Below are 14,244 nucleotides of genomic sequence, written 5' to 3'. Positions count from 1 at the left end.
CCAGGACCGGCGCTTTCTACAAACCAGAGCAGCAGAGTGATGGTGGGACTGTCCCCTACCTGGCACAAGGTGGCGATGTGGTGGTGTCGATGTTATAGACGTGCTTGAAGTTGTATAGGCTGATGACATCATCGTTCAGGGTAGCCAGTTCCAGGCAGCCGATGAAGCCAGGTAGGTTTAAGCTAGGAGGGAGCTGTGCAGAGGGCAAGAAAAAGTAAAAGGAGAAAGTTCGCACTGTTTATTTGGGTATCACAAAAGCATTTGTGCGTGGGGTTAGTTTTGTCTCTGTGCTCTTCATATTTTGAAACAAATGGGGTAATGCTACCTTGGAATAGCCTTTGCTGTCCTTATCATGATATGGCCATTGTGCTGTAAGTTAAAATGGAGCACATAAATGTTCTCACAGTGAGAACAACAGACCAGGTAAGGCAACTGCAAACAAAAACTTCTTTTTTAGTTTTGAAGGGAGCATACTTGGAAAAGGAGAAAAGGGTTAGGATTTGACTAATCACAGATCTTGCTCAATGTATTTAAATCTCTAAATAGATATTTCATGTCTAATGTATAGACATCCTTCACTGCCAGAAAAACAACTTCCTACCGTGACGAAAGAGAGAGAAATGAGAGAGAACTTTAAACCCAGGAGACTTGGATTTGAAGTCTGCATCAGTGGCTAATCTTCAGTAGGTATTATTTTAAACAGTTAGCAGGATATAGAAACTCCTTCTTTTAACAAAGGTCACTGCAAATGGAATTTAAATAGACACACTGGTGAGGGGAAAAATACGAGAGAATAAAGCTGACAGAGCTAGTGAATCATTCTTTTAGTATTAAAATACTCTGCCTTGTGGAATAGGTGTGATATTAATAACACCTCTTGTACTTCAGAGTCTGATCACTGCCAGTAACTTCTGCTTCTCATTATTTCCCTTTTACTTACGATGTAATAGTAATGGTAATACAGCAATGCAGAATATGTGTAGCTGTAAGAGAAAATGAGATTCTTATCTGCAGCACAGATACATTTTGTAAATTATAATGTTTCCTTTTTTCCCTTTGTTTCTTCTACTATTCTGTTAAATTGTGTTAGACATGAAACTTTTAATGTCTAAGTGGTACATTTCATATTTACAAAATATATAGTAGGGAAGAAAAGGCCAAAGCTTTAAGCAAATAAGACTGTATGTTAATAAAGGAAAATGTGAGGTGTCTGTTCCTAAGGGAGAAGAGACTCATATGCTTATCAAATAATTCCATGAATCCTTTTCTTCCCATTCACCTTCCCATTTTCATTCCCTTTTCTCTTTTCCTTTTCCTCTGCCCTGATCTGGAACAGACTTGAAGGGTTCATTTGCTGGATTACTTTTTTTTAATGTGCAGCTATTATTCAGTCCTCAGTCCTATTCCCTGGCAATTTGCACCTGGGACTCAGTAATCTAAAATTCAAACCATGGCATTTATCTGGTAGTCACAGCAGTGCTCAGGAATATGTAAGTGTATTGAGTTGATCTTTGTTTTTATATTGTTAGGAGGGCTGCTTGTGGAACACTAGTTGGATGTTTTTAGCACCTACTACAGTTAGCTTGAAGTATTTAGCATTCTTTAAAGGCTTTCTAAATACGTTTTCATTCAGCCATGTAATTTTCATAGCCAAGATAATTCGTAACAATTTCAAAATCCAAAAAGAGGACCTGGTGTGTTCACAGAAGCAGGTAAGTGAGGTGCTGATTCATGCTGACTGTGATGAGATGAGTGCTGTTCACTAGGAACTAGACTGAAGCAACTGTCTCACGCAGGTCCTCGGACATGTTTTGCACAGGCAAATCTTCATGCCATTGTAAGGCTGGATTTGAACCAATGATCATTTAAATTCAAACAAATCACTGTATTACTAGTTTGCCACACTGTCCTAATATTAACAATACATTACTTTTCATTTTTGTGACAGTTGTAGAAGAGAAATTGTAAGCATTGAACTCATTAGCACTGAAAAAATCTGGTAACTTGCAAACTTTGTTAAGCTGGGATAACAGGCCTTAATTTATATGTACTACTTAACAGCCATCAAGCTTTTTTCTTATTATTACATTTAGAAAACTTTAACGACAGCTAACAGGAATCTGATTGTCTTACTGTATGAGATTATATGCTAGAGAAAGCAGTAGTTTTCGCCATGGCTAGAATATGGAGTCCTAGGCTGACAAATGATTAAATAAGGGCATTTTATTTGTAACCATTCATGTGTTTAAAGGGAAGCCCAGCAGGATAGGTTTGCACTATTTAAGTCTGAAATATAGAGTATTTATCTGACCAACCTGGAAGTCTGGAGGCACTCCGCCAACGTAGAAAACAGTATTTTCAGGTTCCAAATTCAGGAGAGAGCCAGGACCAAGAACCTCTCCCTTTTTGATGAACTTCTCTTCAGCTGTGCTGCTAAGACTAGGCACAGTTAAAAACATTTTGCCGTGTCTTCCAATCCTGTAGAAGGGAATTGTAAGAGAAGAGAGTTTTGTGTTGCCTAGACTTAAAAAAGAACAAGCAAGCCTCCAACTCCAGAAGGGGTTTTTATTTCCTCACCAGAAGACTGGTACCCTGGGCGGAAAGAAAGGGGAAACTATAGACACTTTCTTTTCCCCCTCTGTGGCCCCTTGGGTCCTGGCTCTCTAAAAGCAAAGAGAATTTCCATTTATTTCAGCAGGAGTAGAACCAGGCACTGAAGACTCCTGATGAGCACTTCTGACCCAGCCTTTTCTGTTTGTGTTTTTTTTTTTTTTTTTTTTTTTTTCCTGTTTGATTTTGGGAAAATGTACATTGTCACTTTACCTCTCAATTTTGATGATGCTGAAGTAAGAAGGCCAGGTGCTGACGGGCTTGGCGTCCAAAGGTATCTCCACATCTTGGCCCCCCAAATTATAAATGTACACAAGGTTGTCATTTTTAATTGCAAGACCAATGTAATTTTTTGCCTAAAACACCAATGGAGAAGGATGTCAGAGCTACAACATTGAAACAAATTTAATGCAGAACATTAGTAAAGGATGGGCTATGATAGACTAAATTGCACTTTTAAATATAACTAATAAACAAATGCTTCATTCTCTAATTGCTTTCCTTCACCAGATAGAACTGCACAGAAAAAAATCTCTGATGTTTTACCTCATATCCATTTTGACTGAGGTAAATACAAGGTCATGAGATGTCTTCTGGCTGTAAATTGGTAATGTTTAATGGGAAACTGTTAATCAGTATTTAGTGTGCAGTGTCATATGTAGGAAATAGGAAGAAACATTTGTCTAAAGCCTAGGTATTGTGCTGCAATTAAATATTCTGCCAAGAGGGGTTTCGCTTGATTTATATTCAGTAGACATTCTTTTTAGAAAAGCTTAAAAAGAAAAGCCTGCCTCTTTACTCTTCCCAAGTAACAGCTTGCCAGGATTATACCTGGCTTGTGAGGTGTGATTTTTCTTCTTTTAGGAACCACAATTTAAAGAACAATTATTTCACAGCACTTACAGGTGGTGGGAGTATATGCCCTTTCCAGGTGTTTCAAAGTTGTGATGTACAGAGCGTACAATAGCAGCACATGCCACAAGCAAAGAAACCTGCTTATCTTGTGGGCCTCTGACCTCGGAGATTTGGAATCAACGTTGTCAGCAGCATAAAGCTGATTGATTGAAACGTGGCCAACAAAAGCCAGGCAGGTAACATTAACTGCTTCAGAGCAGCTCAGTACCAGCAGTGGAGATGGCAAGTATGGCTTGCACCAGTGACAATCACAGCAGCACGCTGCATAGGCAGTCTAATTTGCTTCTTAGAGAGAATCCTTCATTGTTTGGGATGAGAATTTTCAAGGACAGGGGTCTAGGGAACCCTTGCTCTTTGCTTGTCACAAAATCGATGACAGTCATACAGTAGACACCTCTTATTTTGAAACATGGAGAAATAGTGAGCATAAAAAACAAGGGCAAATAAACTTCAAACCTATTTCAATTTTTTTTTCTTAATATATAAAAATTAACTGGGTTATTCTCTTACATTATTGTTTCCGAGGTACAAAATAAATCTGTCTGGAGATGCTGCCAGTTGTGGGTTGTCTTTCTGAAGCTTTATATACAAGCTCATGGAAGTGAAAGATTTCAGTTCCTCCACGTTGATCTTTGGATTGACTTCAACAGCTGATTGGCCTCCAAACATCATAGAAACTTGGACCTGCATTTGCAAGTGTGCTAAGTGAGACACATTATTACTGCCTGGGGACATTACTTAAGGTAAATGTGCAGGAATACTTAGCCAGCCGCCTTGCTTACTACAAGAGTGGAGTTGGCACCTATGTATGTGCCATGCAAAAGTGTATGTTTATAACAATCACTTCTGGAAGACACTGTAAAGAAGATGATGGGAATTAATTTTAAAATTAATTAAAGCTACTAATTATCTGTGCTTAAGCATGTTCATAAAGTAAATTAAATTTCAGTGGGACACAGATGTGTGCTTAGTTGAATCAGGGCTACATCATGATGTATGGCACAGAATGAAATTCTTACATAGCTATAAAAGTTCTACCCATAATTTATTTCCTTGCTTTGGGAGTAGTATGACCAATTTTCTGTTCATGAGCAATCCTGTTATATTACTGAAGTTACAGTAATATATATGAGATGCTAATAAAATTTTAAAACATGTTCATTTTAGTTCAAAATGCCTTCAACATAACTGAAATAATGTTTTCAAGTTTAAGCACAATATGCCTGAATGACGAAATACGTTTAAAGAACAGTCAAGCACTGCACACATAATAACTGAACTTTGCTTTTCTTTTTTGAAGTAATGTATGTGGACAGCGTATTCCAGCATTGTGAACATACAATAACGCATTGAATTTTTTATTTCTCTGAATGAATGCAAATATACTATTTTAATTTTTGACCTCGGTGTTCTTGTTACAGAAAAATCCCTCATAATTTATGTATGATAATGAAAGTATTTTTCTCTGTTAAATATATATGAGCCAAAGATTCTCCTACCCTGCAGAAAATTAATTCAAAAGAAAAAAAGAAATGCGGTCATCTCAGAAAAGTTTGCATTAAATTGCCATAATTACTACTGCTTGTAACTAATGTTGCCAGCTGAGTAATGACCTATTAGTTTTAGCTTTAAATGGTTTTTGCTATTGTGGCCATCTTTAACACTGTGCCAATTACTTAATTAAAGTTGCTGCTGCAGTAGCAGTAGTCTACTATGAATACCATGGTAATGTTAATTGCTTGCAAATAGTAACTGTAAATATGTTAATGACTTCCACTGTACTTTGTTTATCAAGTTGTTGGGAGGAGATAATGTCAAGGTTTGTGCTTCTGACATAGCCCAAGAAACTGGAGCTCCTAGTAAGATACATTTGATTATTAGCACTAGTAACCAGAAGTCCCATCCAAAAGTTTTACCTTGCTTGCTACACTCCTGGTTTGAGCAATTAACTGTCTGATCCGCTGAATGCTGGAAGAAATATTGTTTGCTGGTGCCTTCTGTTCCACTCTGCGCAGTTTGTCCAGGAGTTGAGGGAAGACTTCTGTAAGTTTCTTCACTGCAGTTAGAAAAGAAGTGACAGCTTTTTTTTTTCCTCCTTGTAACACCGGTTTTGCACCAGGAAACTTCCTCCTTACCCTCTTAGGTTAAAACTCACCTGTCTCCTTCTGCTTTAAGAACAAGTCCTAACTGTGGTGTGTGAGAGGCAGTGATTTCCGAAAGGGTAGTGATTCATCAGGATCTAGCATTGCAAAAGTTTTTGGAAAGAAGTTTGCACAAAGGAGACTACTTTTTCATGGAACTCATAGGTACTACTGTGGTGTTGCACCTCTGTAATAGTTTCCTCAAGGAGCTTTGCAAATGTTAATCATTTTAACCTTTTCATCTTCCTTCAAGGCAGATAAATGTTAAACCCAATTTTACAGATAGAGCAACTAGAGCAGAATGATTATTTGTTCAGCATCTCACGGGATATCTATGGCTGACCTGGGAACTGCATCTAGGAGCGGTGGTTCATGTGCTCTTCACATTCATTTTAGGGGAGATGAATAGGTTGTTTCCCTCAGCTCTCAGCTGTGCATCTCTCCCAAAGGTTGTGACCCAGGTAGCAGGAATGGCTGCACAGGTGGTGTATCTGCATGTGGCTCACAGCCCACGCTGCTAACAGAAACACCGCTGCTTTCAGACTGTAGTAACAGGCCTGTACTGTACAATGGTAGGAAGCCTTAGCTGATGATACGTGTGCACCTAAACTGTGCTTACTACTTGCCCTACCCCTTGTGAGTAGTAACCTCTTCAGCTTTCCTGCCTACATCTGCCAAGGGTCATGAATCAGAGTCCTGGACCTTTGGTTTTTCACTGCTGTGTCTTCTGGTACATGTGCAAGTAGGATTGTTATCAAAGGGAAATGCAGTGCTTTGTTGTGTTCAAAGGGAAAGAAGTCCTCTCCCAGAAAGACAAGCAGACAGAAAAATTACTGAGAAAGAAAAATAGCTACCTCCAATTATAATTTAATTTCATCACATCAGGTTCCAATGACATGCTGCCCTTTGAAGGATATTTACACATCACATCATTTTTCATCTTTAATTAGATGTAGGTACAACTAGCTGAGTATAATGAAATGCGATTTTAGCCACAAGCTACATGCACATAAGAAAGATCTGGTATTCATAGTTAATTTTTAATGACATGGATTCACTATAAAGGTTAAGACCAGATTTGTGGGGTTTGCAGTTATATTTTAGGGGCTGACAACTTGCGTCTGCCTGCTCTTGTGTTCTTCCCCTCATATTTTTACTCTTGTCTGAGAAGAAGAGAGACAGGTAGAGGAGCTAATCCTCAGATGTACTGAGAATATATAGAAGGGAAAGAAGGAAGGAAGAGTAGCCTCCAATCACTTTTCTGTGCTTCCAGTTCTGTATTGACTAAAGACTGAAGCAGCTCTCAGCCTCACTCAGAGCAACCCAGAGTATGAGAAGATCCCATAGAGTCCTACAAGTCCTGCTTCTCTTTGGATAGCGTGAAAAGCTATATTTGCCACAGTCCTGCCCTCTCTCTGCCTGGCTCTTTTCACTTGTGTTTTACTTTCCAAGTCCAGTGTAGGAGTGGGCCACGTAGAACGTTAGACTCTCCAGTTATTCCAATTAAGTCCTGAAAGACCTTATGTGCTGGGGGTCAGTAAGCAGATATTCTATGTAAAGCTCACTGTCCATTAAAGTACCATTATTTTAGCAAATCCTCAAAGAACTACAATGAATTCTGGGTACCACATTGATTCCAGAATCCATTAAAGTTTCTACTTAAAAAAATAACTAGTATAATAATCAACTTACAGAAAGTTTTCTCTGCCTTTTGAAATGAATGTTCCATGTCATTGGAAAAAAGCCCACATTATTCTTGAAGTAAAAAAATTGCAAGGTCAGAAAGTGATTTAGCAAATTTCAACCACCTTTTTTTTAATAATCAGCAACTGAATTGGAATTGTGTCTGATCTGATATCTTGAAAAACTGGTTTTTCATCTGTTTGAAATTTGAGGTATTAAACTTGAAACACAACTGTAACATGAAAACACAAAACTAACATCTATTACTACTAGTACTATTGTAAAATCTCACCATAAATCTCTTCCTCTTGTCCTTTATAATAGCATTCTTCAACACAGAAGAATATTGATTTTTGATTTTAGACTTTGGGATGAAAGTGAGGGTGAAAAAGGAAAACTAGTCTTATCCAGTGATAAAATACAAAAAAGAATACAAGGGAATCTGTCAGAGAAGAAATACCGTGACTATAACCTTCCAGACACTTTCTCCTTTCGTGTTTCCCTTCCCAAATGTCCTTCCTCTTCTCTGCTGAAGCCCACCAGTTCCCTGCACAGTGGTGGCACAGGGAGTATTCTCAGACAAACTGCACAGCCAGGACATGCTCTCACCCTTCCAAAAATCAAGTGCAAGCTTTATTCAAAGGCAATCCAGACATGCCAGCTTAGAGGCTTCAGCTGCCATGGTAGTGTTATTGGCATGATGATCAGGTGTTTTGGTATTGCAGGCACCTGTCTGAACATTTTGTGTGACTTTCTTTTGGACTCTGATGGACATTCCTCCTGCCAGATCAACCTCTCCCGGCAACACATGCAGCTGACCTGAGAGCACTCCACTGTGCCCTGTCATGTCTACATCTGTCTTCCCAGGCTGTGAATCACAGTCACACTGACTGGAGCACTACCCATGCCAGCCTCCTTTGTAGCACTGATCTGTCTTCTCAGCTATTTCCACCTGATCTTTCTGGCAAAAAGATCATTGTGCCTTAAACCAAAAAAATAAATGCTTTCAGACCAAAAATGCCATGGAAAAGCTGCTTCCACAAATGTAGTAGGCCACACATTGCTGTAGTTTCCATATTAGCATCTCTCAAACAGTTAGTTTGTGGTCAGCAGGACCTCCAGGCACTCTGATATGATCCCAGTACTTTCAAGATGACTCCTTACACGCAAACCCACTATCACAGAGAAGACATTTTTGCCAGGCACATTACATAGGAGCTGTTCTTTACAACTTATGCCTTTTGGGGAATATAACCAACTAGGAAAGCTGGGCCATCTTATGCCTATCCACTCTTATGGAGCCTCTCAAACGCTACTGGAAATATTTCTTTCAGTGTAACAGCAAGTATGAGCAGCTTTTTAAAATCCTGAATGTCTGCTGACATTTTGAGCATGAAGAGCCAAATGCGGTTTGTGTTGCTGCTCTATCTGCTAAGCTGGCACTGGTAAATGTTAAATGTAAATCAAGTGTAAAGGTGGATAAAAACAATAACCTTCATGTGTGAGCTATAGCAGACTGTTTCTCGTAGACGTTTTTCCTCATACCATTCTCTCCCTGGATGCCAGTCATATCCACATTTACGTTATCTTAAATGGGAGTTGGAGCCCATAGCCCGCAGCCTAAACTGAGCTCTGTGGTGATCAAAGACATTTTACAGCAATGCAGTACAACTACTGTTATATTAACTGCACCCTTATGGAGCTCTAACTCCATAAGCTAGAGTGAGCTTACCTGTTCCCAGAGGGAGTGGCTCAGTGTTTCCTTTGGATGAAAAGCTCAGAGAAAAGTGAGTTACCTCCAGTTCTGGAGCCAGAAGTTGAGATATTGAATAGTACTGAATTTCTTCTTGCGGAGGGAAACACTTTTATACTAGTTCTTGGGAGCACTCACTTAACCAAAAATATTAGTGTGAAGGTCTTATCCATTACTGAATTCTGGAAATAACATGACCCTTGTGTTTCCCTGGTCTAGAGGGCAGAGCGTGGCTTTGGGGCACTAGAAGCAATGTTGGGTTTGATAATCATAACACCATTTGCAGTAAAAGGACACTCAAGTTGCAAAGCTCCTGACAGAAGGAGAAGGGATTTGGGGCAGTAGATCTGAGATTCAGACTTTCTGAAGATAGAGTCAACAGAGATATGGACCTTCTCTGAGGCACTTTCAGGAGGCAAGACATCACTGAACAGTGCTGCAGGTGATGGTACGTATCATCAAACGTATGCAGGAAATTTCTTGTTCTGGATTTCCAGCTTCCCTAGCCACGAATAACTTGGGATTACTGAGCCTCCTGAGCAGAGCCAGGAATACATCGAGCAGTAAATAGTGATGCTTGTCAGCAATTGTTTATTCTGAATATTTTCACTTCTAGGTTGATTCTTTTATTTCCTAATTGTTCTTTTCCTTCTTTCACCAGTCACTTCATTTCAGCTTCACTCTTCCTGCCTCTTTTCCCGCTCTTTCCCATCATCTTCATTTCAATTTTGTAGCCTTCCTCAGTTTTAATTTTGTCTTTTTATTTACCTTAAATTTTTCGTAACAAATCTTCCAATTTTTACTCTACTCTTCCTCCTTCCCCCAATAATAAAAGTGGAATTAATGTGATGTTTACAAGCTTTTCCAGCAATCACCCTGCTTAAATATTTTATTTCCTCCCTAATCCTCTTTGCCCCCTTTGTTTAGACTACAAGCTCATCAAGTCAGGGACCATTTCTCCTCCATGTTTGTAATACTGAGGACAAAAGGGCCCTGTTTTCAAATGTCTCCCAATGTTAAAAAAATAATAACTGAACTGCCAATCATAATAGCAAGAAGTATTTAAACAAACTGCCTGTTGTTCAGTGTGACCTTGGTACCCTGATAAAATGACTTAAAAGCCAATAAGACTTCAGCCCTTAAGTGTTTAAGTCATTTTTGGATATGCCCAGATATCCAAAAGTTTTAAAGTACAGTCAAGTCTCTAGACAACTGCTAATTTTTGAAATGTTTTCATGGAGGTAAAATGCTAGAAGATTATATGCAATGAACATGCAGTGTAAATGATTCATACAACATGACGTTGCACTGATTCCCTGACTTTTTAATGCTAAGGAATGGCAAAATTCAGGTCACCGTACCTGCATCCCCAGCTGAATGCACAGCACTGTCATACGCCGCTGAATTGTGCTGGAAGTCTTGCAGGTTCTGAGACCACAACCTCACGTTCTCATCCATGGGTGTCGTAGCCTGCGTTACTGTCATGGTAGCACTTACAGCCTCTGCAGTCTTCAGTTTAGCTTGCTCCAAACGCTCTCTGGCCTCCACTACAAAATAAATAGGGGATGAGAAGAAATGAACTCTTTCAAAGATTCAAGTGAGCTATAACGAGTACTTTGAAAGTGGTGAGGCTAAGGGGATTTTACCTTGTACAGAATGGGGACCCAACCTTGCTTGGTTGGTTTTCTCTTTATTTCCACAGGAAACATTCAAAACTTCCTGCGGTTGGTCTACAATTATATTAATTCTTAAAATTTAACAAATTCTCATTTCCATTCTAGATTGCTAGAGATTTTCAGTGTCCTTATATTTTGATGGGTGTTATCTAGCCAAGGAAGTTGGAACAGAGATGAGAAAATACATTGGTTTTCACCAAGTTTTTAAAAGAAAATGCATGCATTTGTTGAATATTTTTCATGAAAGCTATTTTTGAAGGAGAGAAACCCAAGACACTAAAGTGGTTTTGTTTTTTCATACCTGGCATTTTTGGGGTTTTATTTTTTTTTAGTTACCAGCTACTGTACTTGTAAAACCTGTGGTGTTTTGCATGTGATAATGTCTTGGCAGTAAACCCCAGCCATTTTTAGTTGAAGTTAATGAAGAAATCTTGACCATGTCAACTTTGAACACCTTCAGATATACTTGCTGGATGCTCTATAATGTCTCTTTTCTGAAAAACTAAGGTGAGATTTTGTCAATATCAAGACTGCCAGAAATTAACTCCCAAATATTCTACTTGCCAGGTGTGATGTATATGTGAATTAGATTTTGACTATCAATACGATAAATCCACAGACTTGCAGATTCTCCAAGCCCTGAAAAGATCAAGAGTAACATGGGAGTGGACAATTCTAGCAAGGAGGATCAAAAAGAATGTTAACAATTTCAGCTGGCAAAACATATACTTTCATTATGAATATGTTAAAGCTGGATGTTTGCTGTCTAGGTCTTGTAGTTTCAGTCAAATTCCTCTAGGCCTTAGGGACTGAAATCTTAATACCAACTTCATAGGCCCTATGCAACGACAAAATATGCTCTTAAACATATGAAGATAAAGCATCATAAAGATGAGGTTCCTCTTTCAACCTGGCTCTGCTGATTGCATTTTTGTGATGGCTCTCATCAGCTGGCTTCGCAGAGCATTCATTCTGGCAAGCGTGCCATTGACATGCCGGCTAGTGTCTGCAATGATTAAATCATTACCTGTGGGGAAAAAATAGGAGGTATAGTTGAGTGGAATCGCAGTGGCATTTGAAAAGGTAAGTTTCATCCTGTGGAGGTATGTTAATAAGCACTTCATACACCATAGGCAGTATACTATAGCCTCTTTTAGTATAGGGCATACTAGCACTCTGGACTTCCCATGATCTATAAGAAAAAGCAACCTTGCACCTCCCAGCCATTATTTGTTTGCCACAGAGCTGCTTAGAAAAATCTGGAGACCCGTATCTCAGTCAGTACTATCTGTCTTTGCTTTAGCAGAACTGCTGAGAATAGCTGCAACAAGTATACAGGAAAAGTTTTAAGGATCTCGAAAGGTCCTGAAAAATTGAAGAGGTCATTTCTGTAGTTTTAGAGCTTTCTTTCATTTTCAGTTAAAAAAGGCCAAAATCCTTTAACGTTTTATTATTATCCTTCACTGGTGAAATCCAGCTTTCTGAACGCTTAAACTGTTGTGAAATGATTTCAGTTGAACTACTTGACTGAGTATATTTACCTGTGAACAACTGTTTGCAGGATCACATATTTAAACAGTGGTTGTACCTGAAATGGTCCTTTTGTAAACAAAATAAACTTTCAGCATCTGGCAGCATGACAACACGTGAACTACTCAAACTGTGCCTGTGGCCATTTCAAGTACTTTGTGTGGTAATGTCAGTCAATACACTATTCTGTTACAGCAGCAGTTCTGCCTTAGTGATGTGCTTTTGAAATTTATTTTAACGTGCATGCTTATAAGCTGACTGGGAAGGTAGGAAGGATGTATATTTACTGTCATCTGCTGTCTGTTGTAGCTCCATGGCTCGGTTGAGAAGTTCTTCGCTTTTACCTTTATGGTAAATGATCTGAGTATCAATTCCAACTGCAGCCTACAAGTACGTTCCAAAAAAGTAAGTCAGAATAATGCTTACCAAATATTCCTCTTTATTGTGTTTAATTGTGGACAACATATTACTTCATATAAATGTAACTACAAAGTCATTGCAGTTTTGTTTGCTTTGTTAACATTTAAGATTAGCAGCTGGATTAGGAAAAAAAGTCAGAAAAGCAAAATTTTCTGTAGATTGCAATTAAAGTTTAGAGAAATGTGTGCTTTGCCAGACAATGACAGTGAATAACAAAGATGCAGAAAGCACAGAAGCCCTCTTAATTTATCAACTCCAATGTGGTCAATGTGATACTCATGCTGCATGTTAATTAGGCACTGTGGCTGTTCATTTCTACTGTCATCTCAGGTGGGTGATGAACACTTGCACTGCATGGGGAGCTGCCTTGCAGCCCCCAGTAGCATGCTGGAAGCAGAGGGCTGGGCTTGAAATCCCACAGCTCCCTGGGGTTCGGGCCCCTGTAATCTAACCAAATCCTCTTGCTAGGCCGCTAATAAATTGCTGTTAGGTAGCATGTGTATAGGTTGGAAACCACATACATACAAAAATACATACAAAATATTTTAGAACAGCAAGGCCAGAGACAAAGTTAGCATCCTCATCCCTGCACTGAGTGTGTGAGTGGGCTATTTCCCCCATTTTAACTTGACTTTCTATGAGAAACAGTGATGCTTCTGTTTGTTAGATGTCCTGACCACCTTTTCTGCCACATGGTGCTGTGTGGAGTAGGAGGACTCGAGCGCTAAATGCCAGCTCAGGTTCCTACAGGGCCAGGGAGTTTTCTGGACTTTCACAGAAATGCCTCAATTTGAGTGACAACAGAGAGAAGCACCACCCTGTACTTTAGGACAGAAGAACCTGTTGCATCTTTTCAAATACCAGGGGACTTTAGGCTGGCAGAACAATTAACCACCTAGGATTTAATTCAGGCAATAGTAGATGAAGCACATGTGCAGTGAGAAGTTCAATGCTGACAGTTAAGCTGAATCATGTTTCTTCTTTATACTTAGGTGTCCAAAGTCCCTGAAGCATTGCAGAGTAATAGCTGATATTATGAAAATTACTTACATCATTGACCCGGTTTGTTGTGTTCAGTGCCAGCAATGCAGCTTTATTAGCTTCTTCAATATAGTTGGCAATGTTTTCATACACATTTGAAGCATTTATTGCTCTTTGTACCAACCCATTTGTATCAACACCATACAAATTCCTGTTAAAAAGAGAGTATAAGGGGGAAGAAACCAAACCAAATCAAAGTAGTTGCAAATGGATTACTTTTCTTAACGTTCTGTGAATTCTGACTACATAATCATGCACATAAACATACTTGGCCTAAGTAGTATTCTCTTCATTGTGTATGACCATTTATGTCAGCCTGAAGCAGGTGAAAACTATGCGGATAGAAGGCACTTCCCAGTGGTTTAACTCTGGGAATTTTGCCCTTAATGTCTGTGTGAGCAGCAACAAGTGACTACTGAGCTTTTATCTGTTTTTTAATCTAGATTAGATATTCCAAAAGTAACAGAATAACATC

General features: G+C 39.0%; 1 protein-coding gene across 1 annotated transcript in view; it reads right to left on the bottom strand.

The window, feature by feature from the left end:
* LAMA4 (laminin subunit alpha 4) overlaps positions 1–14,244 on the bottom strand; it is a gene marked incomplete at its 5' end in the record, with an annotated part of 102,967 nt that overhangs the window by 25,307 nt on the left and 63,416 nt on the right. Inside the window, 9 exons of the mRNA XM_082305418.1 lie at positions 60–193; positions 2,316–2,478; positions 2,824–2,966; positions 4,036–4,209; positions 5,442–5,581; positions 10,464–10,649; positions 11,689–11,805; positions 12,596–12,692; positions 13,779–13,920. Of these exons, the coding sequence (XP_082161544.1) occupies positions 60–193; positions 2,316–2,478; positions 2,824–2,966; positions 4,036–4,209; positions 5,442–5,581; positions 10,464–10,649; positions 11,689–11,805; positions 12,596–12,692; positions 13,779–13,920 (1,296 nt within the window). The remainder of the gene's footprint in view (positions 1–59; positions 194–2,315; positions 2,479–2,823; positions 2,967–4,035; positions 4,210–5,441; positions 5,582–10,463; positions 10,650–11,688; positions 11,806–12,595; positions 12,693–13,778; positions 13,921–14,244) is intronic.

The sequence above is a fragment of the Platalea leucorodia genome (assembly GCF_965183815.1).
Source record: "Platalea leucorodia genome assembly, chromosome: 3".
NCBI lineage: Eukaryota > Metazoa > Chordata > Aves > Pelecaniformes > Threskiornithidae > Platalea > Platalea leucorodia.
Note: the sequence above shows the minus strand (reverse complement) of the source record. Positions and strands in the feature narration are given on the sequence as shown.